Here is a 22729-nt window from a genome sequence, read left to right as displayed (position 1 = left end):
CACTGTACCCTGTGACAAGTCCATATGTGTGTCCTGCACACCAAGTGCCAGGTGCCTTGTGCCCAAGAGAAGCCAGGTTGCTGGGGGGGCCCTCGCTGCCCTTCCCTGGCTCTGGGCCTTTGCATATGCTGCCCTGTGCCTGAGAGCTCCTCTCCCTTTCTGCCATACTGTCCCTCCTAGTTATCACCTTCCCAGACCAGGTCAGCCTCTCTGACACTCCTTTCCACATGTCTAGCACCATCCCGATTCTGGGATATGGCAGCCCCTCCCTGTCCTGGGCTGGCACTGTGCCACCCTTAACAATCAGACTCTTGTTTGTGAGGTTATTCAAGCACTACCACCTCCCTGTCAGACTCCCCACTAGGGCCATGAGCAGGCAACAGGTGCCCAGAGTAGACCTGTCTGTGGACCTTCTCACAGGTGCCTGTGCTGGTGTGGGCGCCCAGCTCTCCCCAGGCTACCTCACGAGGTCCCGTGCCTCGTTCCCTGGGGCATACCCTGCCACTACCTTCCCACCTCCCACTCCCCCCACACACACAAGCCACAACCCTCTCCTCTGTGTCCCTCCCTCCCGCTCTGTTTCTCTCTTCCTGGGCCATCTCCCTTTCCCCCTCATTTTCTCCCCATTTCTCTTTCAGGTTCTCCCTCCATTTCTCATTCCTTCTGGCTCCCTCTTCTTTCTCGCTGCTGGTCTTCTCTCTCTGTCTCTCTTCCTTTCTCCTGGAAGAATTAGCCAGGCCCTAAGTATTCAGACTTGACGTCCTTCCCTGCTCTCTTCGTTCTGCACTATCTCAAATCACCCAGCCCAGCTAATCCGTGATTGCTTCCCGTGACCACTGGGAAAAGGCTGGGCTCAGGCTGCTTCAATTAGCTCAGCCAGGCTCAGTGGGGAGAGTGTGGCCTCCATGGCCTATGGCCGCCTCAGCTCTCCCATGGCCTGGCTGTGTGCAGCCTGGCACCTGGCTGGGCTGGGCTAGGCTCAGGAGCAGGGCACCAGCCACCAGCCACCTGCCAGTCCACCCAGTAGGGTGGGTTGTGAGGGATATTCTGACCTGACAAAGTGTAGGGGTGGGGCTGCACTTCAGCATGGAAGAGACCCAGCATGAGAGGAAGAGGGGACAGCAAAAGGCCCTAGAGGCCACCTCTTCACATCCCTCCCCAGCTCAGAACGTCCCACTGTGCTGAAATCAATCCCACGTCCCTCCCCACATCCCTCCAGTCCTGCCGCCCCACCTGGCTGCTGGCACCTGTTCCTGCCAGGCTGCTGCCCTGGCTAAGCCCTCTGCCTGGACCTCTCCCCAGCCTTCTTCCCAAAGCCAGTACTTTCTCATCACTCAAGGCTCTGCTCAGAGCCACCTCCTCAGAGGGGCCTCCTCAACTGCTAAATGATGCACCCCTTCCCCCACCCCTATCCAGCTCCATGGTCTCCTCCCATTTTGACTTTCCCTGGCACAAGGCTGGCATGTGGTGCCCTCCCCCCATCTGTTGAATGGCCCTGGAGTAGGGTATTCATCTAAGGCAGAACCTGGAGGGAATCCTTGAATGCTTTGTTGGAGGCAGGATTTTATTCCGGGGAGCAGTAGATTCTGTGAACAGGGGGTGACATGCCCTTCTCCAAGGAAAGGCCACTAGCCCTTCCTGACACTCCTGCCTGCCCTAGTTGATGATGAGGATGATACACCATTAGCAGATGAAGAAACTGAGTCCCTGGAGCTGAAGCTTTCTCCTAACCACCACCACCCTCAGCTGGCCCTCCCTGAATAGGAGCAATTGTGGACTCAGCCCCCAGGTGGGGACTGGCCCTTGGCCACAGTGAAGGTCGGGCAGTCCTATGGGACTAATGCTCCACCCCCAGCAGGCAAGATGCCACCAAGCCCCTGTATCCAGCTGCCACGAGGATTTTTAATAACGGGAGTGATTTTTGCATGATGAATGAGGCACTGCCGTTGTGTACATAATGAAGCCCTAATGTTTTCAAATCCCCATTTAAGGAGCTGATCTCACCCCGTAATGAATTTCAGATCACATCGCGGAACTGTCGTCCATCCATCTTCTCCACAGGGTACCCACCCGCTTTGGCACTGATAGGGTGGGGCCTGATGAGGGTGGGCTCTGCTTCCCCCTGGGCTGTACCCAAGCCTAGCACAGAGCCACAGTGGGCTTGGGGTTGTTGATTGAATAAGTGACCAGGAAGGTGTGGGCAGAGGCATGGTCTGTCTGACAATGGGGTGCTACTCAGAAGCCAGAGGTAGAGAGTGTGGGGTGGGCTGGGAGAGGAGAGGACACGGGGCCATTTACCCGAGCTTTATGAATGCACCTCCCCTCTGTGTGTTAGGGAGCTGGGGGTGCAGGAACTCAGGCATCTGTCCCTGGTGCAGCTGATACCTTTTCAAGGACTGTTTTCCCATCTGCATGGGGGGCCTGGCCCCTTTCAGACCTGGCATTCAGCATTTCTGTAGATCCTCCTTCCAAAAGAGAAACAAGGATAAGACAAGCAATGCTGAGGTCTGGGTGGCAGCTCTGGCTGCACCAGGAGTGGCTGCTGTGAGCAATCCCAGGCTGGTGCCCAGGGCCCCCCAGAGTGAGTGACCCCCAGACCCCTGTGCCTTCTTGGGCCGCCCAATCCAGCCTCTACCTCCCCCGGGCCTGATCTTACCAGCCCCTCCCGCCTTCTTACTCAAGGTGGTCCCCTGGCATGGGTCCCATCCTTGGGGAGCAGAGGCCCCAAGAACATGAAGGGGCATAGGAGTCTTACCTGTGGAGTTGGCAGCTTAACCTCAGTCCCCCATCAGGAAAAAGGGGTGCCAACAGGTGCTCTGGTGCAGCCTGTTACTGAGTGCCCACACCACATGAGGAGGGAGGCGCTAATTATAGACTTTGCTGTACAGATGAGGAAAGCAAGGCACAGCAAGGCGAAGGTGACCCAACAAGTGGGTAGAAGAGCTGGGGGCAGCTCCTGGGCCAGGCGTCACTCAGGGCTGGGTTGGTTCTGTAACTGGAAGTCTTGCCACTGCACAGCCTGAAGGCTCATTTCAGAGGCCTGAGGTTGAGCCAGAGAGGAAGGAGGCTTAGCCCCCTGGGGAGGCAGGCCAGTGAGCCACCCAGCCTGTACCCAGGCACCCTCACAACCTGGCCCAGGCCCCTCCCTGCTTGCTTGGCTGCTGTGGGGCCCACAGGAGCCCAGGAATGTTGGGGTGGGGGAGGAGGCGCCCAGGTAAGTGCTATGTGATTCTAAGAAAGTGGCTTCATCTCTCTGAGTCCTGGTCACTCCTATATAAATGGGGTTAGTGGTGTAGGCCTTACTCTCTGCTCCTCTACCTATGAGAGCTGGGACAAGTTCCCTCACCAGCCTTCAGTCACTCACCCCCAGCTACCTCCCAACAACTCTCTTGTGGCCAGGGTCCTAAGATTCAGCAAGGTTAAGTGAGTTGCCTAAAACCACCAGCAATCTTGTGGCAGGAATTCTGGGAAGAGAAATCCCAGAGGGAAGGCACGGGGTTGGCCCCACAGGATGGTGAAGGGGGAGTGGGTAAGGGGAGGGAGGGGGTCCTGCCCTCTGGCAGGGGCAATAGCTGCCCCACTGGTCCCTAGGCCACAGGCCTCCTCATGTTCCTGTAAATAATTAATTAGCCCCTGCTTGCTTGTTTGTTTAGCATGAGGAATGCTCCCCCACTGAGACGCATTTATTGCTGAATAAATTTAAATATCTAATCTTCCCTTCATGAATATTACAGCACCCTAAATAGTGGCCAATGCATCCTAACTGCGATGGCCCCACTGGAGCCTGCCTGCCTCCCACCTCTGCCAGCTCTGGCCCTTGCCTGCACCCTCCCTGTACTTCCCCCAATCTGGACATCCCCAGGCCCTGGGCTGTCATTCAGGCCAGCCTGACCACCTTCCTTAACATCCTAGTATGAGCCGCAAGGAAAGGTCTCCCAAGAAGGGAGGTGGCTGAGATCATGGCAGAGGGCCTGTGGCTGGTCAGAGGCCAGAGCTGAGGCAGAGAGACGTCTCCAAAGGTTTCTGGCAAGGGCAGAGAGGGTGCCCCATGGCAGCAGCATCTGAGGAGGCCTGGGAAAGTGGCTTATGGAGGAGGAAGAAGTGCTCAGAAGGCTGGAGAAAGTGGGGGCTGCCAGTCAGCCACGTGAGGGCAGCTGAACAGTCCAGAAAGATGAGTGACCTCAGTCCACTCAGCAAGGAGAGGTCCCCAAAGCAGTCTTTTGGGAGGGGCACATGTTGGCCAGGCATCCACATGGAGGTAACAGATAGAGACAGCTTCCAAACAGCTTAGAGCAGGGGTTGAGTACCAGCCAGACGGCTGAGGGTGGACAGAGGGAGAGTTACATCACCGAGCCTGGAAACCCAACCTTCCAGTTGTGTGGCATTGGGCAGTTTCCCCCTCTGTGCCTCAGTTTCTTCTTCTACAAAGCAAGAAAAACGACAGCACCTTCTGGGATGGCTATGAGGATCACCTGAAACAGATTTCACTGAGCTCCACATCTGCATGGCTCCCACAGAAGCCAAGGTCGCCTACAGGGTGGTTAGCACCTGAAGATAGCAGGCAGCTGGGTGCCAGGTGGCTGAGAGCACTGGGGCAGGGCCAGAGGCTCCTAGAAAAGCTGGCTCACATAAGAGAGATCACATAAGACAATGAATGTGCTGGGCCTGGTGGCTCATTGCCTAAAATCCTGGCATTTTGGGAGGCTCACTTGAGCCCAGGAGTTTGAGATGAGCCTGGGCAACACAGCAAGATCCCATCTTAAAAAAAAATTAGGGCTCAGCATCTGTGGCTCAAGTGGCTAACGTGCCAGCCACATACACCTGGTGGTCAGAATCCAGCCCAGGCCGGCCAAACAATAATGACGGCTGCAACCAAAAAATAGCCTGGCGTTGTGGCAGGCACCTGTAGTCCCAGCTACTTGGGAGGCGGAGGCAAGAGAATTGCTTGAGCCCAGGAGTTGGAGGTTGCTGTGAGCTGTGATGCCACAGCACTCTACCCAGGGCGACAGCTTGAGGCTCAGTCTCAAAAAAAAAAAAAAAAAAAATTAGCCAGGCATGGTGGTGGTTGGCTGTATCCCTAGCTACTCAGGAGGTTGAGGAAGATTGCTTGATTCCAGGAGTTTGAGGCTGCAGTGAGCTATGATGATGCCACTGCACTCTAGCCTGGGCAACAGAGTTAGAACCTGTCTAAAAAAAAAAAAAAAAATGCAGCCAGGCAGATGCTTAACAGGAGGGCTGGGGTTAGAGAACCAGATCCAGGAGCTCAAGGGTGAAAGAGAGGGAGGGGTGGTCTTCTGGCCACAGGTGGAAGAAGGCATCATCCTCGACTTGACAGAGAACAACCTAAGAAGGGTCCTACCACCCAAGTAGGCTCAGTCTCCCCAGGAAAGATACAAGTTTTCTGCTGACTCTGATGGGGGTTTATTCTGGTGGCTGAGAGGCCTGGAGAGCAGACTGAGGTTCAGTGACCTACTATGAATTGGGGAACCACCGCCTCCTACCAGGCAGGTTCAGGGGCCAAGGCTTCAGCTTTTCCAGCTGCCATGGCTCAGGCAGAAGGAAGGACGTTTCCCTGGGTTAGAACCCCATGAAGCTGCCTCCTCCTCCAAGTCTCCAGGACTCAGCTTAGCCCAAGGTAAGAGCCAGGATAGAACCAGGAAGTCAGACCCAAGGGATCTGTGGGTAGTGAGTGGGTAAGGGGCTATTGGGGCCTATGCCCCTAACCCTGAGAATGACAGGGGGGGTTCCCCTCAGCACTTAGGGAGAAAAGAGGGTGAGCAAGAGGCTGGGATATGGACAGGGAAGGGTGCAGGCAACCAGGAGCAATCAGGCCCTGCTTCGGCTTGTTGCAGCAGAGGGTAGGGCAGGGAGTCCCTAGGGCCTGTCCCTCATCTCTGCTTTGGGGAAACCTGTCCCCTGGGCACCTGAAGTGCAGTCACATGGCCCTGGCCCTGTTCTAGAAACGTTTGGGGAGGAGAGTCTAGCCCAAGACCTCTGCTAGCAGCAATTCCAACCTGCTCCATCTCACTCGTGCCCCCTGGTCAGCCCTGAAGGCCTGGCTGCTGGCCTGTTCACTTCTGCAGGAAACATTAAACCCCGAATCACAGATCTCACTGAGCTCCACTTCCGCACAGCTCCCACAGTGGCCAAGGTCACCTACAGGGCGCTTAGCATTGGAGATAGCAGACATCTGGGTGCCAGGTGGCTGAGAGTACTGGGGCAGGGCCAGAGGCTCCCAGAAGAGCTGGCTCAGACACACCCCTGTGCTCCCCCCATCACACATATCTGTCAGCCCAGAATTCAGTGTACACACACCCCAAACATGCCCAACTATCACACTGTCATTAATAAGCAACACACACACACACCCCTCCACTTATACCATATTACAAGGATTAACTTGATTAATCTTCCCAGCAGCCCTATGAGTTGTGTACAGCTATTATCCCATTTTATAGATGGGACAGCTGAGGCCCAGAGAGGTTAAGTGATGGGCCCTGGGTCACTGGCAGAGCTGGGATTCAAACTCAGGCTGCCAGCTCCACAGTCCCTGCTGTTAAACACTGAGCTGGGTGCTTCCATGGCATCCCTACCCAGAACAGAGGCACTGCATGTGGAGTCCAGGTTGCACGCTGTCCTACAGTGACTGCATGCCCCACTTTCAGGCTGCCTCTCAGCTTCCTTCTAATGGAGTGCAGCTGCCTTCATCCCTGCATAGGAGAGGAGGGAGCAGGAAGGACCCAGGCCTGAGCCACTCTCAGGGTTCTCCCAGCCTCTCTATCCACCCCATCCCCACCCTTGAGATGCTCTGGGAAATCACCTGGTGCCAGCTCCAAGTGAAGTCGCAAACTTAGGTTTAATTGGACTCCACAGGGCACAAAACAGTAGAAAAAGTGGAGGGGGGGGGCTGGTATCCCTGAATCTTTTCCAAGATGGGAGGCAATGAAGGAGGAAGGGCCTCAGTTTGAGCATCTGTAAAATGGGGAAATGATGGTCCTTTCCTGATTTAGGTATTGTAAGCACCAGGCAGCTGGTGAACCAGGAGCTCCTAGCACTGGCCTGGGGTGATCAAAAGTGCCACAGATGGGCTATGCTCTCCTGGCCAGCATGCTGACTTTTCTTCCAGGGAAGAGTCACTGTCCCCATTTTCCCGTTGGGACAGTGGATGCTAAAGAGAGGGGAAAGGACTAGTTCCACAGCCTGTGAGGGGCAGGCCAGCGCTTGACTCAGGCATGCCTGTGTCCTATGCACTACCTGGGCAGGGTCATGCTGCAGGGAGCTACTCCTCCATGCCTCCTGCTGCACTGGAGTTGTTTATCGGGGCCCGGGTCCCCAGGGTGCCTCGCAAGACCCTGGAGCCACCCTCAGATAAACAAGCCCAGGCCCAGCCGCAATTAAGCCGATGCGCGCTAATGAGGCGCCTTGCTAAACCAGCAGGGCTTTGTGCACTCTGAGACACCTTCGTGGCTGGATGGGCTCTAAGAGTGAAGCCCGGAAGAGACTGGCAGACGTGGGTTCCAGCCCCAGTTCCAATCTGCCCTTTCCTCTAGGTGGCCTCTACTTCCTCCTATGTAAAATGGGTCCTAGAGTTTGCAGGGGGTAGGGTAGCCCTTGCGTGGGGTAGCCCTGAGAAGTGGCATTAGGGATGGCACCGACTCTGAGGCCCAGGCGGAGACGGCGACTGTTCGCGGGCCCAGCGGCTCGTCCTGGACAGAGCTGGTGGCTTGGATGGGTGAGGGGGTTAGCTACCCTGTCACCCTGGCTGGGGCTGAGGTTCCTGCCCCGGCTGACCCCGCCTCCCTAGCCCGGAACAGCAGGGCGAGGTGGGCGCGCCCCCTGCCGGCCGCCCCACGCCTCTTTCTGCCACGGCCCCGACCCGCTGCAGCCCTCTCTGCGCCTCAGTTACCCGATACGAAAATAACTCTGGGCGGGGGAGAAGCGAGCGGCCGGAGGCCGCAGGGAAAGGCGCGGTGCCTGGTCCTAGTTCAGCCGAGGAGGCTTCTTGAGATTAAGAGTGCTCAGCCAAGGGCGTCAGCCTTCTCTGTAAGGTGGGGTCAGTCACGCCGGACCCCGCAGGGCTGCGGGGAGCCCCACGGCTCACATCCTCTCTCCCACAGTGGACGGCTGTATCCACCGGGCCGCCGGACCCCTGCTCACTGACGAGTGCCGGACCCTGCAGAGCTGCGAGACCGGCAAGGCCAAGATCACGGGCGGCTATCGGCTGCCAGCCAAGTGTGAGTCCCCAACACTAGCTGTGAGGTGCAGGCAGGGCACCTGTAACTGAGAAACTAGGAGTGCGGCCCCCACAGAGTTGCTGGGGGCCTCCTCGAAGACCTCCAGAAACAGATGGGGGCGGGGAGTGGAGGCTGGGCCTGACCCTGACGCAAGGCGAGAGCCATGGGGCAGCGCCTTCGCGCCCAGGTCCCGGCGGGTACGCGTCCATCCAGCTGCGGGCATGAGAGTCGGGTCGGTGTGCACGTGTGGGTTCAGGCTCGAGGGCATACCTGGTGCCCCCACGTCAGGGTCCTTTCCCGACGGGGTCTTCGAATTTGGGGGGAGAAGGCTGTTTCCTGTCCCTCCAGCACAGACTGGCCCGGGGAGACAGCGTAGAGACACCCTGGCTGGTCTGACCTGTTCGCCACCCTGCAGACGTCATTCATACGGTGGGGCCCATCGCCCAGGGAGAGCCCAGCGCCAGCCAGGCTGCTGAGCTCCGCAGCTGCTACCTGAGCAGCCTCGACCTGCTGCTGGAGCATCGGCTCCGCTCGGCGGTGAGAGGAGCCGGGGGAGGGAGGGCCCGCGGGAGGAGACGGGTGGGAAGCAGGGCGCAGTGACGATGTTCCAAATTCCTTTCACTCCCTACCCTTGCCCTAGGCGTTCCCCTGCATCTCCACCGGTGTGTTCGGTGAGTAAGGAAGATCAGCAAGATTCGGGAATGGGCAGGGAGCCCAGACGCAGGCAGAAGGCGGGGCGGGGCGGGTCCGGTCCTGGCTCAGGCAGGGGGCGGGGCCGCGGCGGGGGCAGACCAGAGCCCCGGATTCACGCGCTCACTCTCGCCCGGCCCCGCCCCCAGGCTACCCCAACGAGGCGGCAGCAGAGCTCGTACTGGCCACGCTGCGCGAGTGGCTGGAGCAGCACAAGGACAAGGTGGGGCCTAGGTGGGGTTTGCATCCGGGCTTGTCTGACCAGCTCCTCAGCTACTGCCAGGGGAACATGGATGCCGGGAGCAGGTGGCTGCGGGCCGTCTCTGTGGCCCCTTACATGCCTGCTGGGCGGTTTAGAGCCAGTGGCCCGGGGCAGGGCTGGGGGCGCACCCAAAACTTCCTCTGCAGAGGGCGCAGGGCGAGACAGGTGCAAACCTGCAGGGGCGGGGTATGGTGGTTGCCGCCCAGGCTGAGGAGTCCCTGCGCAGGTGGACCGGCTGATCATCTGTGTGTTCCTCGATAAGGATGAGAACATCTACCGACAACTGCTCCCCCACTACTTCCCTGTGGGTATGTGACCGCGCCCCCCACGGCGCCCGCCCCTCAGCCAACCCGCCCCTGCCCCACTCCTCCCGCGGGCAGGCTCTCACTGTCCTCTGCCTTCCAGCCTGAGGCTCCCGCAGCCCACCCTGACCAGGACTGGTAAGCCGGGCCTGCCCTGCGGAGTGGCTGCCCTAGACTAACCTGCCCACTAACACACCCGCTCACCCCTGCCCGCGCTCACCCCCACGCAGGGCGAGGGAAGCCAGAGAGGCTGCCAGGGAGGGCGAGAGGAATCCCACAGCAACCTCTGATCTCTGTGCTCTGCCCTCAGACCTGCCTGCGGGACCTCGCTCCCACCTCTGAGAGGGTGCCAAAGCCTGCAGCCTAGCCACCCTGTCCCTTCCCACAGCGCCCTGCTCCTTGGGAGCCTAATAAAGACCATTTTGCGCAGCTCCTAATGTCTGAGCTCTGACTGGCCTGGGTTGGGGAGAGAGGCAGCTCAGAGGTGTGTTGGTTGGAGCCCTTGGACAGGGCTTCGGCTCAAAGGGGCTGGCAGGAGCTCTTGGTGAGCCAGGCGGTGGAGGCACAGGCCAGACGGCAGAGGCAGCAGCAGCACTTCACATTTATTGAGGGCTGCCCCAAGGAGGTCACAGCCTAAGGGCGGAGACCCCACATGTGCTGGGGGGAAAAAAAGGTGAAAGCAAGAAGGCAGGCAATGCAGAGACACCATGGTCCAAGCAAAGGGAGTGCAAAGCAGGTACAGGCAGGGGGCCTAGGGGCGGGGCCAGACTAGGGACCTGCAAGCCCTTCTTAGGTTGGACTGAGGATGAGCATAGGTTTGAAGGCTTTCCCACCAGGCTGGCACTGCCTGGGGGGCACAGTTGGTGCCCCAGCTCCTCTACCTGCCCTGAGCCAGGCCCTAGCATCACATGGACTCCATGCAGACCCCTGAGAGGAGAGGGCAGGAAGCTGGCTGGCATATGAGACCCTGACCTGGACAACACAGGAGGCAGGGCCTATGAGGGAGCAGCTGGAAGGGCTGAGTAGCCCTGGGATCCTGGGCAAGTCCCCAAAGAACTTTCATGATCCCATGGAATCCCCTAGGCCAGCTAAAGAGGGAAAGAAAGTATAACTCCAAGGAACCAGGCCAAGTGGCCTGGCCCCCTCAAAACTGCTCCTTGTAGGGAAGCTTGGGGATAGACAGGTGGAAAGCTGGGGGACCCACCTGGGGGAACGGGGACAGCCAGACACAGAGCAGCCAGGCGGGCAGGCAAGCAGCAGCAGAGCAGGGACACGCACACACGCGGCTCACCACCAGCATCCCCTTTAATAAAACACGGAAGGTCGTGTGACAGGAAGAAGGGAGGTGAAATATAACCATTTACAACCACAAAAAACCTCTGTACATGTCTAGCGCCTGGCAGAGGGGAGGGCAGGCAGGGCAGCGGCAGGCTGGGCCAGCCCTATTTGTAGAGGATGTCGTAGTGTCCAGGCCGGTAGAGAAGGTAGACCTTGGGCTCAGAGCCCTCAGGGAAGATGTGTGGGTTGGTGGTGCCACCCTCGCCGCGGTCCATGTACTCCACCTGGATGGACACACTGAGGGCCTGGGCCAGTGCGATGATGTGGATGTGGTCGCTCTCCTTGCACATGGGCTCCACCTCCTGTGGCACAGGTGCAGGTCAGGCCCAGCCTCAGTGCCCCTCCCAGTCACCACTGAGCCCAGTTGCAGCCCCAGCCCCAGTGCTCACCACCCCAAGAGGAAAAAGGGAGGAGCCCAAGGCAGGGGTATGAGGAGAGGTGGCACCTGCTGGCAGAACTCCTTGACAGTCCGCCCACCCTCGATGAAGTGCTCAAAGAATTTGCTCTCCCGCTGCAGATAGCCCGATGTGAGCAGCCGCAAGTAGACCACAAGGTAGTCTGAGGTGCTCTGGTCGTTGAAGGAGGCCAGCAGGTCGGCTACTGAGGTCTGCTTCTCCACTTGCTCGATCAGGTCCATGAACTGTGCCCACAGAGGGACAAAGGGCAAGAGGAGGGAGGAGATGGGTCAACCCCGCCACAGCCAAGTGAACTACCCTCCACCTGGCTGAGCCCAATGGGGATGTTAGGGCTCACCGTATTGTGGAAATCCTCAATTGTGAACTCAGTGAAGCCCTGGGACACCAGGTCCTCTTTGCTCTTGGCAGACACAGCCTTGAACCTGTCGACGGGAGGGTAGGGGAGGACTCATAGGCCAGCAGAGCAAGGGAACCCGAGGCCAGCCCAGGGGCAATGGCCCAGCCACCATTGCCCACCTCAAGACAAGGCCAGCACCCATCTTCAGCTCAGACAGAAGCCCAGCCTGTCGCCTGACCTAAGGTGGAACTGCACCTCCTCTCCACCCAGGGAGAGGAGGAGCCCTCACCCGCCTTCTGCAGTGCCCATGAGCCTGCCCTCCTCACCGCTGTAATTCCTTGCTGTCATCCAGCAGCGCCTCCAAGTGGGAGAATCCAAAAGCTCGATAGAAGCAGTTCCCATCAGGCCTGGTCTTCCGGATGTACGAGTACTTTTTGTGTAGGTCCTGCATAGAGGCAGCAGCCACTCCGACCCATCAAGACCAGGCCACAACCAGGGCTGGCCAAGTACCCCCCACGAAGGGCACCCACAGCAGGCAGCAACCAAGCTCCAAGCTCCTGCCACCCGTGGCCCCTGACTCCAGGCTGCTGAATGTGCTGATGAGAGTCCCTCAATGCTGCTGGGCCTCGAGGGCTGCTTGTTTATAAAACAGGTGAGGCTCAGCGCCCGTGCTCAGTGGTTAGGGTACCAGCCACGTGCACTGGGGCTAGTAGGTTCGAACCCGGCCCGGGCCTGCTAAACAACGACGACAACAACAACAACAACAACAACATAGCACAACAACAACAACAACAACATAGCACAGCCTTCTGGCAGGTGCCTGAACTCCCAACTACCTGGGAGGCTGAGGCAAGAGAATCGCTTAAGTCCAAGAGTTTGAGGTTGCACCACAGCACTCTACCCAGGGCGACATAATAAGACTCTGTCTCAAACAAACAAACAAACAAAAACACAGGTGAGTGAATCTGCCCTTGACCAAGGCAGCTTTTCCAGTCTTTTTTGTTGTTTGGCTGGGGCCGGGTTTGAACCCGCCACCCTGGGTATATGGGGCCAGCGCCCTATTCACTGAGCCACAGGAGCCACCTCTTCCCCCCTTTTTTAGACAGAATCTCACTTTGTTCACCTAGGTAAAGTGCCATAGCATCATAGCTCACAGCAACCTCAAACTCTTAGGCCCAAGCAATCCTCTTGCCTCAGCCTCCCAAGTAGCTGGGACTACAGGCGCCCGCCACAACGCCCGGCTATTTTTGTTGTTGTTGTAGTTGTCACTGTTGTTTGGCAGGCCCAGGCCGGGTTCCAACCCACCAGCCCCAGTGTATGTGGCTGGCGCCCTAGCCACTGAGTTACAGGTACTAAGCCATGCCTGGCTATTTTTAGAGACGGGTTCTCACTCTGACTCAGGCTGGTCTCGAACTCATGAGCTCAGGCAATCTACCTGCCTTGGCCTTCCAGAGTGCTGGAAGCCACCTCGCCTGGCCTGCTTTTTCAGTCTTTCAACCCAAGAGAATTTCCAGACAAGCAAATCAGGGCAAGGTACAGGGCCAGGCTCCACACCTCAGCCAGGCAACTGGGACCCCACTGCCCAGCCCAGCTCAGCCCCACTCTGGCAAGAAGTCTTGCCTTCCAGGCCTTCACCTGCAGCTCTCCCGGGGTTGATCAGCCTCCCTCCTCTCCTGCAGCCCACCCTGCCCACTCACGGGTGCCAGCTCCATGCAACCTTTCCTGGTTTCCCCCAACACAAAATGGAATGTCTTTGTCTACTGCACCTCCCACACTTACTCTTCCTGGACTGGGCACTCACCCTCTCCCCTCTCAGCCAGAGACCTTGTATCCTTTTTCACTGAGACTTCCTCAGTCCCCACAAGTCGGATGGCACATTAACCCTCAGACTTCTCTGCCATTCCTCAAAGGATCTGCCCGCCAAAACTTAAGCAGTCCCTCCACTCTGTACCAGCCTAGCCTGTGCCCTCCCTTGGGCTCAAAGACAGTACACACCCTCTGCTCGGGCCCTCCTTCCTGGCTCATCCACTCTCTCTCTCTCCTGCTTTGGATCCATCCACGCACGCACACACACACACATACACACAGCTGGTTCTTGCTTTAAAATGAAAAAAGTCCTTGACTTCATATTTCTTTCCAGCTACCTCAGCACCCCTGCACTTCTCTGCTCATTTACAGCAAAACTCCTCCCAGTTGTCTCCACTTCTCTCCCATGGGAGGCTCTGACTCTAGCCAAGGACACAAACACCCTCCTCAGCCCTCACTACCAGTCCTCAGCTGGATACTTCTTCCACTGGGCTGCTGGCCCCCACCTTCTCCTTGTCTTCCCCCTACCTCCAAAGCTGCCGCCAAACCATACAGTGATGGCCCTTTCTCACGACCCTGTGTGTCACCTGCCAAAGGACAGTCATGACACACACTCATGCACAGGGCTGCACATCCTGCTCTGGCCTGGGACAGCTGCTGTACTTTTAAACTATATTTGCTCTTTTTTTTTTTTTTTTTGGAGACAGAGTCTCACTTTGTGGTACTCTGCCCTCAGTAGAGTTCCATAACGTCACAGCTCACAGCAGCCTCCAGCTCTTGGGCTTAAGCAATTTCTTGCCTCAGCCTCCCAAGTAACTGGGACTAGAGGCGCGTGCCACAATGCCCGGCTATTTTTTGGTTGCAGTTGTCATTGTTTTAGCTGGCCGAGGCCAGGCTTGAACCTGCCAGCCTTGGTGTTGGTGGCCAGCACCCTACTCACTGAGCTATGGGCACCAAGCCTATATTTGCTCTTGAGGATTTAAACAGCCCCAGATGGAAACCCCAGCCCTGGATTCTGATTTCATCCTCACATCCCACCTCCCCCACACCTCTGAGCTGTCCCACAGGCACCTCAGCCTGGTGCTGCTGACCTGCCACCCACCGATCCTCCCCCAGCTTCCTTCCCCACCTCAGTCAACCGCAGCACCAGCCTTTTTGCTCTTCATGCCCAGAATCTTCCAACTGCTGCCAACTTCTCCCTCACCACCTTCCACACACCCAGCACCCAACGCGTGTGCCCACCCTGTACCTCAGCCACTGGTCCTGGTCACTTACGCCCTCGGGGGATTTTTACCACAAATGCCTCATGGCAGGTCTCCCTACCTCCACCTCACCCTCTTCTTACCCCAGCGGCAAGAGTCACCAGAGTCACTTGCTAGATGTCCCTCTTGCTATGATACCCCCCCCGACCCTCAGCCTAGGGGACACAGACCTCTGTCCCCCAGCACCTCGGCCGGCACTGTTCAAGACACCCTAAGACCCACTCCCTTCTCTTCCAGTCTGTAACTCAGGCCACCTTCTTGGTGTGCCCTGCCAAACCCTCCTGTTCCTGCTCTCCTCTTTTTGTTTCTCCCCTTCACACCTACCGCCTGCTGACATACCACACATCCTGGTGCCCTCTTTGCCTGTGTCTGTCCACCCTGAACTGTAAGCCTCAAAAGGGCCAGTCATCGCCCCACCCTCCACGCCCCAAACAACACCTAGACCACAGTATGCACTCTGTAAACGTGGAGCCAAAAGTGCAGGATAATACTGAGCCCAAAGCTCTGCTGCTACTAGGATGGCTGCTGTAACTGCTCTGAGCACTCATGCCAGGCACAGTACAGAGGGCCGCTGCCTGTTCTCCAATTAAACCTGACAGAAGCCCATTTTTCAGAAAAGTAAAGTCTGCGACCAGGTCTACCTGGGCTGTCACAGTCCTGTCTCTGCCCAGGGAGAAAAGGTGGGCTTGGGCACAACATACAGGGGCAGATTCCTGCACAGACAGCATGCTTTGGACTTTTATATGCGCTCAATGACTCACTGGGAGGAAGCTGAGGCCCCACTCTGTTGATTTTACCCAACCCACCACATGGGGAGAGCAGGAATCCAGCACCTGCCTGCATCATTTCCTTTAGCCCTCACACTGGCCCTGTAAAATAGAAGACATCTCTATCCAGACATGAGAAAACAAAGGTGGCTCCAATTAGTTCAGGGTGTTGCCCAAGATCACACAACTGAAAGTGAAGCCAAAACTTGTGCCCAGGTCTGTCTGGCTCCAAAACCAGTAATTTCATCTCTCCACGGGCCTCTTGAGAAATCACAAACACCCCAAGCAAGGGGTCTGAGTAGTTCATAGGTCACACACAGCTAGACATGGCCTGCAGGTATATTTGGCCCACACATCTTAAATTTGCATTAGCTGCCAACTGTTAGAAGTCAGGATATTGTTACTTCTGGCTCCACTTGGAAAAACAGATCTGGCTATGATGGAGTGACAGGTATGGACACTCCCACTTGCCCCACGGGCTTTTACTCCCTACCACTGTCTGGCTGATACTGTGGTATCTTCCTTGTTCACCACCTGCCAGCTTCAATTGCCTGGGTTACTCTAAGCATTTCTATTCTCTGCAGGGGGGGGGAATGTGGGAAAAGCAACATTTATAAAACCCCCACTCTATGCATTAGATACTGTTTATCTGTACCAACTTTCACATTTCTAAGTACACAGCTCACAATGTTAGAAAGCGACTGGTGTACTTTCCTCGATCTGTGTGATGCGGCAGAGCCCTGAGCAGAGGTCTACGGCTCCCTTTCCCCACTGCCGCCTGCCTCTCCACAAAGAGGAGGCAGGAAGCAGGTTGTGGGACACATCCTTGCCTCAACTGTCGTGCCTAACCCAGCAGCACCTGGTCAGCTCATGTGACCACAGAAGTCATCAACTCCTGCCCAGCCTAGACTTGGCCCCATACAAGCATCACCTCTCTGTCTTACAACTGCCTTGTGGGCAGATCCTTTCATTACCCAAGTTTCACAAGTAAAGACACTGATGGTTCAGAGACATGGAAGGACTTGCCAAGGATAAAGCTGATGAGTGGCACAGTCTAGATTTGAGTTGAGGTTTTTTTTTTTTTTTTTTGAGTCCAGACCCTGCACACTTCAGCCAGCAACGAGGTGGCCCCCAACACCCTACCCTCTCAGAGGACAGGCCCAGCAAGAAGCAGGTCTGATACAGGCACCCTCCTGCCTCTACCCTTAGGGTTCTTTCTGGCCTCTCCAGCCAGGGTCCTACCTTGATCTTCTGTTGGTAGATGTTGTCATCCTCAGCATACTCCTTGTATAGGACCGAGAGCTCCAGCCGCTCTGACACCAGTGGGTTTTGCACAGCAATCTGCAGGAGGCAGGAACTCATCATGCTCTGGCAGGGAAGATGGAGTAACCCATGCCTAACCACCAAAGCACCAATAAGAGGGGATGCTGGGCTGGTGTCTCAGTGGCACAGTGACCTCCATACTGCCTCCAGTACCTAGCATAGCCTGAGAAGTGGCCTTCCAAAGCAGAGAGACAGAATAAGCCTCAGACCCAGGCTACAAATCTTCAATTGCCTCCCCTGCCCTCTTCAGCCCCTCACCTCTTGCTGAATTCGGTCCTGCTGAGCCATGATGGCTTCATCATAGGCCAGACAGTTAACACCTGAAAAAAGGAACAAGCCAAGGATTACAGTGGGTTTCAGCCATCTCCACTGCAGACAGCTGGGCCAGGGACAAGAGCAGCCCAGGAGCAGGAGGGCAAGCATGAAATTTGGAAGCACTTTTTTTTACATCCTGCTCCCCTCCAACTGTGTTAGCTTGAAAAAATCCCTTCAAATTCTGGGCTTTTGATTCCTGATCCTTAAATGAGGGGTAGAGACATCACCCTCAAATGCACTCATTCTTCCAGCTCTGACACTCCCTTCCTCCCTGGTTTCTAAAGTCACTTCCCAGCAGCCTGGGAATACTCTGGGGCCTGGTAAGTCTCTTGAGGAAAGTAAGATGAAGAGGCAGAGTCCTGGCTAGAGGGAGGCTTCCTGTGAGCCTGCACTTTACTTATCACCCCCTTCATCCTCCTCTGTCCTGGGTATTGTTCAGGGTGCCCATTTTACAAATAACAACACAAGGGCAGACAGGTGAAGTAATCTGTTCAAGGTTACAACTACTAAAGACCTGTGGTCAAATCCAGGTTTGTCTTTTTTTTTTTTTTTTGTAGAGACAGAGTCTCACTTTATGACCCTCGGTAGAGTGCCGTGGCATCACACAGCTCACAGCAACCTCCAACTCCTGGGCTTAAGCGATTCTCTTGCCTCAGCCTCCCGAGCAGCTGGGACTACAGGCGCCCGCCACAACGCTGGCTATTTTTTGGTTGCAGTTCAGCCAGGGCTGGGTTTGAACCTGCCACCCTCGGTATATGGGGCCGGCGCCTTACCAACTGAGCCACAGGTGCCGCCCCCAGGTTTGTCTTAATTCCACTCTGAGCTCTTCACACAATACCTAGCCTCTGCAACCTCAGTGCAGAGACCCCGCCTCAGCTGTTAAAGGGGCTAATACACCACTTTCCTTAGAGGCATACCATTAAGTACTCTAGAATCATCAGTGAGCCAGGTAGGTCCACTGTGTGGACCACACTATGAGCAGCCATTGGTGAGGAGCCAAGGGACCTAAATTCTAGCCCTGGCTCTTTCATACATGATTCTGAGCAAGTCCTCTCTGGAGGCCTGGGCTTCCCAGTTCTCATTCCTTCAAATCTGCAAGTGAGAATGGGGTGTGTGTGCTAAATGACTTTTAAGGGCAACAACCCTTTGAGCCTGGCCATCCTGAATTCTCAGCTGGGTGTTGACCCATCCCCTACACTACTCAGAAAAGGGCTGTCCCTCCTACCCAGGTGACCTACTCTGTCCCCAAGGCCTAATTCAGAGGTGGGAAATACAGTGAGATCATTTTTGAAAAACCCATCTGCTTGGAGAACTAAGATAACAATGGTTCAGCAGGTGGAAAGGGGCTGCAAGGCCAGAAGAGGAGGCTCTATATGAAAAGGCCACAGCCCCAAGGAGCAGACACCGACAGCCCCTCACAGGCCAGCGCTGCCTGCTACATCCCAGGCTGCCCGCCCAGTCCTTTGTGCTCTGCAACCTGGGGTAACTCGACGCCTTGCAGGCGCGGCCAACTTTGGACTAGGCAGGCGGCTTTGAGACTTGGTCCCGGTCTAGGCCTCAGCCTGACTGCAAGGACTGGGCCGGGAGGGCTCCGGGGCCCGGGCCCGGGCCCTGGCAGCCGGCTGCTCAGGAGCTGGGCGGAGGGCGGGGCGGCCAAGGCCCCGCCCCAGGCGCGCACGACAAGGAAGGGCTGTGGGCCCTCGCCCGCCTCGCCTTCCCTCCTGCCCCGCCGGGGGTCGCGGCGGCGGCTCTTTCCATTGTGAGGGGGAGGGGAGGCAGCGGAGGTGGGGGAAGGGGCCATCCACGCGTTTCGCCTCAGCCGACCCGCGGCCCTGCTTCTCCGACCTCCTTGCGAACAGCCGGCTCGGCACCGGCCCTGCTAGCCCAGGCCGGGCATCCCGCCCTCCATCCGTACCTTCGGAGTCGCTGCCTAGCGGCTCCTGCTTCTGCTGCTGAGGTTCCTCCGCCGCCATCTTTAAACAGCGCCGCACTGCCGATCGCTTCCGGGTTACCAGGCGCCCTCCTCCCGGAAGTGAGCCCCTCCTCGGCAACACCCTAGCAACTGGATCCCCGCCGGCGTTGTCTGCTGATGGGCTCTCAGGATTGTGGCGGCTGCTGGCCCGCGGCCCTGTCGAAGGCAGGTTGCCCCTGCCCGCACCCTACTCCCCGCACTCTGGATTGGGTCCATCTTCCCAGTCTCCCAAAGTCCTGGTAGTGATTTAAAAGGTTCTTGGAGCCCATTCCGTTTTCACGTCACCGAAGTTTGAAACTCTGATTACGTTTCAAATGTGAGATAAGCAGGAAGACGAAATTAAATCACCAAAGGCAACATTTCTGTGGCTGGTTCCAGCACGCATTAAATGCCACTGAAGCTGCTGGGCGGGACGTGACGCCAACGTCGTGATGATGCCCCCGCAGACCCCTCGCCGCGCCCCTCCCCACTGAGCCTGGCGCTCTCGGCCGGTTTCCAGCAGAAAACGCGTCCCTCGGGGTCAAGGCCAAAGCCTGGGGACCTCACTTTGGACTCCGAGTCTTTCTGGCTGTGACAAAGCAGATTCTTTATAAGAGCAAGGACTTGGCTGGGTGCGATGGCTCCCACCTGTAGTCCTAGTACTCTGGGAGCCCAAGGCAAGAGGATAATAGCTTGAGCCCAGGAGTTTCAGGTTGCTGCCAGCTAGGCTGATGCCACAGGCACTTTAGCCTGGGAGACAAAGTCTCTGTCCTTCATAAATAAATAAATAAATGCAAGGACTTAATAGGAAAGAAAAACATTAGTTGTTGCCAAAAGTCGGGGTGGAGTGCGGGATGGGGGGGGCGAAGGGGCGGAGGGAGCAGAAGGGAAGTGGATGTGCCCGTCAAAAGGAAAGGGAAGGATCCTTGTGAAAATGAAAATGTTCCACATCTTGACTGTGTCAGTATCGATACTCTGGTGTGTGCTTTGCTATAGGTTTGCAAGATATTACCAATAGGGAAACTGAGTAGAAGGATACAGAGAAGCTGGGCGTGATGTTCATGCCATAATCACAGCACTTTTGGAGCTGGGAGATAAAGTTTAAAAAAATGGTAAGGTCATGAATGAAGATGGTGCCATCTAAGAGAAGTCACAGTTTTAGGGGCTGTAGTTTTCTTTTCTTTCTTTTTTTTTTTTTCTGGGAATCCAAAATGCCACAATTTAGGGGCTGTGGTTTTCAACTTCTCACTCAGGGCCTTTTTGTGAAAGTGGTCCCATTGCACTCAAGCAGCCTGTGCTTCAGTCCCAATCAGATTCCCTGAGTTGTGAAAGGACAGGAGTGGAAAATGACTGAGCATTTTCATTAGTTAGTACTAGACCTGGAGCAGGTGTTCTTAGTGCCTGGGCTTCCTACACACAGCCCACCTTGGCTTCTCTGAGTAAGGCTACAAATGCCACACCTACATCCCAGCAACATTACAGATTACTATATTATTGGGTCATTGGACCTTTGGGGTTGTTTCTGAACTCAAGAAAACAAAAGGTCCCCACCCTATATGGACCCTACGTCTATCAAATTGTTCACTCCTTTCCCCAATTTTAACAATGAAAGTTGTAACTGCAAATCAGATGTGCAATCAACAGAAGACAACTGGTGAAGAGAAAGATGGTTGATGACAAAGCCTGGATTTCTATTTGGCTTTTTAAATTTTTGAAAATAGCTATGCGACAACCCTACCCCTGCCTCCCCACCTAGACTAAGGAGTCATTTCAGGGGGCCGGGGTTGGGACTAATGGTCAGGACAAGGAACAGCTGCTTTGGAGGATGAAAAGGAGTCCCCATTGTGCTCATTGCTGGAGTGCAACCAGACTGCCAACACAATGTCAATGCTTCCCTCCCATCCAAGGTTCTGGAGCTTGAAGAACAGACCTGTGCCCTCAATGCACCAGAAGCCTGTAAATGAGGGTGCTCTCTGCTACCTACTGCCCAAGAGGTAGGTTGAGCCCAAGAGTTGTAGGTTGCTGTGAGCTATGACACCACAGTACTTACCCAGGTGACAGTTTGAGACTCTGTTTCAAGAAAACAAAAAACTATTCTCTTATCCCCATTCCATCCATCCTGTTACTTTTACCATTTTAGGATTCTGATGCTCCATCCTGAAGCATCTAAAACCCACCTGCAGATTTGCTAGGAGTCCCTGGCACCACAGCCCCAGACATTATTGTGTCTGTCTCCTAATTTGCAGCTCTGGAAATTGTCCCCTGCTGGCCCTGTCTGCTGAGGGCTATAAGGAAACAGCACAGGTGCTTGGGTTCAGGCTGCTGCTTGTTGGACAGTCACAAATGCGACAGTCCAGCATAGTACTGTCACACTAGCAGCCATAGTACTGACACGGCACAAATGCCACTTCACATGCTCCTGCCAGACTGGAGCATGTCCATGGGATTCCAGCCAGTGAAGGAAGAGGAGACCCCCACACACATTGGGACCCAGAGACTGTGCAACCGCGGCCACTGAGGAAGAGTTTACATAACAGGCCAGAGTCCGTAAGGGACCACATGGCTTCCAGGCCCACCCAACCTCATCTGCCATCTGCCAGCGAAGGAGGCCAGGCTGGGTTTCACCCGACTAAAATCAAGGCATTGCAGGCTGCATTCCTTTCTGAAAAGTCTTAAGAGAGAATCGGCTTCCTCCTCAGCTAGGTTGACAGAATTCAGTCCCTTGCAGGTGTGGGAGCGAGGTCCCATGTTCTTGCTGGCTGACAACTGAGTACTGTCCTCATTCCTAGATGCCACTGCATTCTTTGGCTCATGGCCCACATCCCCCAGGCTCAGAGCCAGCAATGGCAGTCCGAGTCTTTCTGAGGTCGGGACTTGTGTGATTACACTGGACCCACTCAGATAATCCAGGATAGTTTTCCATTTCAAGGCCCTTAATTATATCTGCAAAGTCCCCTTTACCTTGTAAGATATCATAGTCGCACATTCCAGAGAGTAGATGGACATCTTTGGGGGGCCATTATTCTGCCTGAGGTTCAGAGAGACTAGATAACTTCCCCAAGGAAGCAGTAAATGGCTGTGAGTCAGGCCTCAAGCCCAAGCCTCCCAGCCCCCAGCCCCCAGTTCTGACATTGAAGCATCTGCCATGACTGCAGCCCCACCACTTGTGGGTATAGGAAATGCTGTCTGGAGTCCAAAGAGCCCTGCTTTCTCTAAGGGGATTTTGCTCCAGGGCCCCTGAATTGGTTGAGGATGAGGGAAGGACAATGAAAGGTTATCAGATTTCAGGCCTAGTACCACACCGAGAACCAAGGAGTTTGGGGTTCAAACAACAGGTCACTGGAACTCTAAACTCTCCTGCCCACCCCCTAAACTCCTCCCAGTATGCTGCAGGACCTGGCAGGCTATGGGAGAAAAGGGGCTGGAGGAGCTGTTGAACTTGCTAAGGACTCTCTCAAACCAGAGCCCTGAAAGACTTGCCTGTAAGTACTGGCTTCTCACAGGACGGAACAGTGGCCCCTACCTGGGGCAGGGGACCGTTACCTAGCCCTTTGAGCTCCAGGGGCTCAAAAATGGGAGACACCCAATTAAAATGTTTGGCAGGGCAGTGGGACTCCCATAAAAACAAGACAACTTTCCTTGTCTGGTGTTTTATCCTCCCTGTGAGGCACCCCCATGGCTATAAGGCCAATGTCTCATCTGTGTCCTCAGCCCAAGGAAAGAAGC

The 22729-nt window shown here is 56.0% G+C and overlaps 2 protein-coding genes across 4 annotated transcripts in view; one reads left to right on the top strand and one right to left on the bottom strand.

Moving 5' to 3' along the window:
* Positions 1–9925, top strand: part of MACROD1 (mono-ADP ribosylhydrolase 1) — a 149116-nt gene extending 139191 nt beyond the window's left edge. The window contains exons 5-11 of one of the 3 annotated variants that reach the window (XM_053560689.1): positions 8118–8234; positions 8650–8771; positions 8875–8905; positions 9074–9147; positions 9413–9494; positions 9592–9626; positions 9799–9925. In XM_053560689.1, the coding sequence (XP_053416664.1) occupies positions 8118–8234; positions 8650–8771; positions 8875–8905; positions 9074–9147; positions 9413–9494; positions 9592–9596 (431 nt within the window). In that variant the 3' untranslated portion in view covers positions 9597–9626; positions 9799–9925. Of the gene's footprint in view, positions 1–8117; positions 8235–8582; positions 8772–8874; positions 8906–9073; positions 9148–9412; positions 9495–9591; positions 9627–9718 lie in introns of those variants that run through there. The other 2 variants (XM_053560690.1, XR_008374161.1) reach the window with 2 other exon arrangements.
* An 850-nt stretch (positions 9926–10775) lies between these two features.
* Positions 10776–19094, bottom strand: OTUB1 (OTU deubiquitinase, ubiquitin aldehyde binding 1). Its single transcript, XM_053560700.1, has 7 exons — positions 18968–19094; positions 16996–17057; positions 16657–16755; positions 11906–12024; positions 11580–11664; positions 11272–11466; positions 10776–11128 (listed from the first exon to the last, which is right to left on the bottom strand). The coding sequence occupies exons 1-7, from the start codon at positions 19023–19025 to the stop codon at positions 10931–10933; spliced, it is 816 nt and encodes a 271-aa protein (XP_053416675.1). The 5' UTR covers positions 19026–19094; the 3' UTR covers positions 10776–10930.
* Between the last annotated feature and the right edge of the window lie 3635 nt (positions 19095–22729).

The sequence above is a fragment of the Nycticebus coucang genome, chromosome 14, assembly GCF_027406575.1.
Source record: "Nycticebus coucang isolate mNycCou1 chromosome 14, mNycCou1.pri, whole genome shotgun sequence".
Lineage (NCBI taxonomy): Eukaryota > Metazoa > Chordata > Mammalia > Primates > Lorisidae > Nycticebus > Nycticebus coucang.
Note: the sequence above shows the minus strand (reverse complement) of the source record. Positions and strands in the feature narration are given on the sequence as shown.

Excerpts from the sequence above, each read along its gene's own strand:
- OTUB1 (XM_053560700.1), bottom strand. The coding sequence starts at position 19,025 with ATGGCGGCGGAGGAACCTCAGCAGCAGAAGCAGGAGCCGCTAGGCAGC. Across the intron at positions 12,025-16,656 it reads TCTACCAACAGAAGATCAAG|GACCTACACAAAAAGTACTC; the intron begins GTAGGACCCTGG and ends GCCTCTATGCAG. Across the intron at positions 11,665-11,905 it reads GACAGCAAGGAATTACAGCG|GTTCAAGGCTGTGTCTGCCA; the intron begins GTGAGGAGGGCA and ends TCCCGTCGACAG.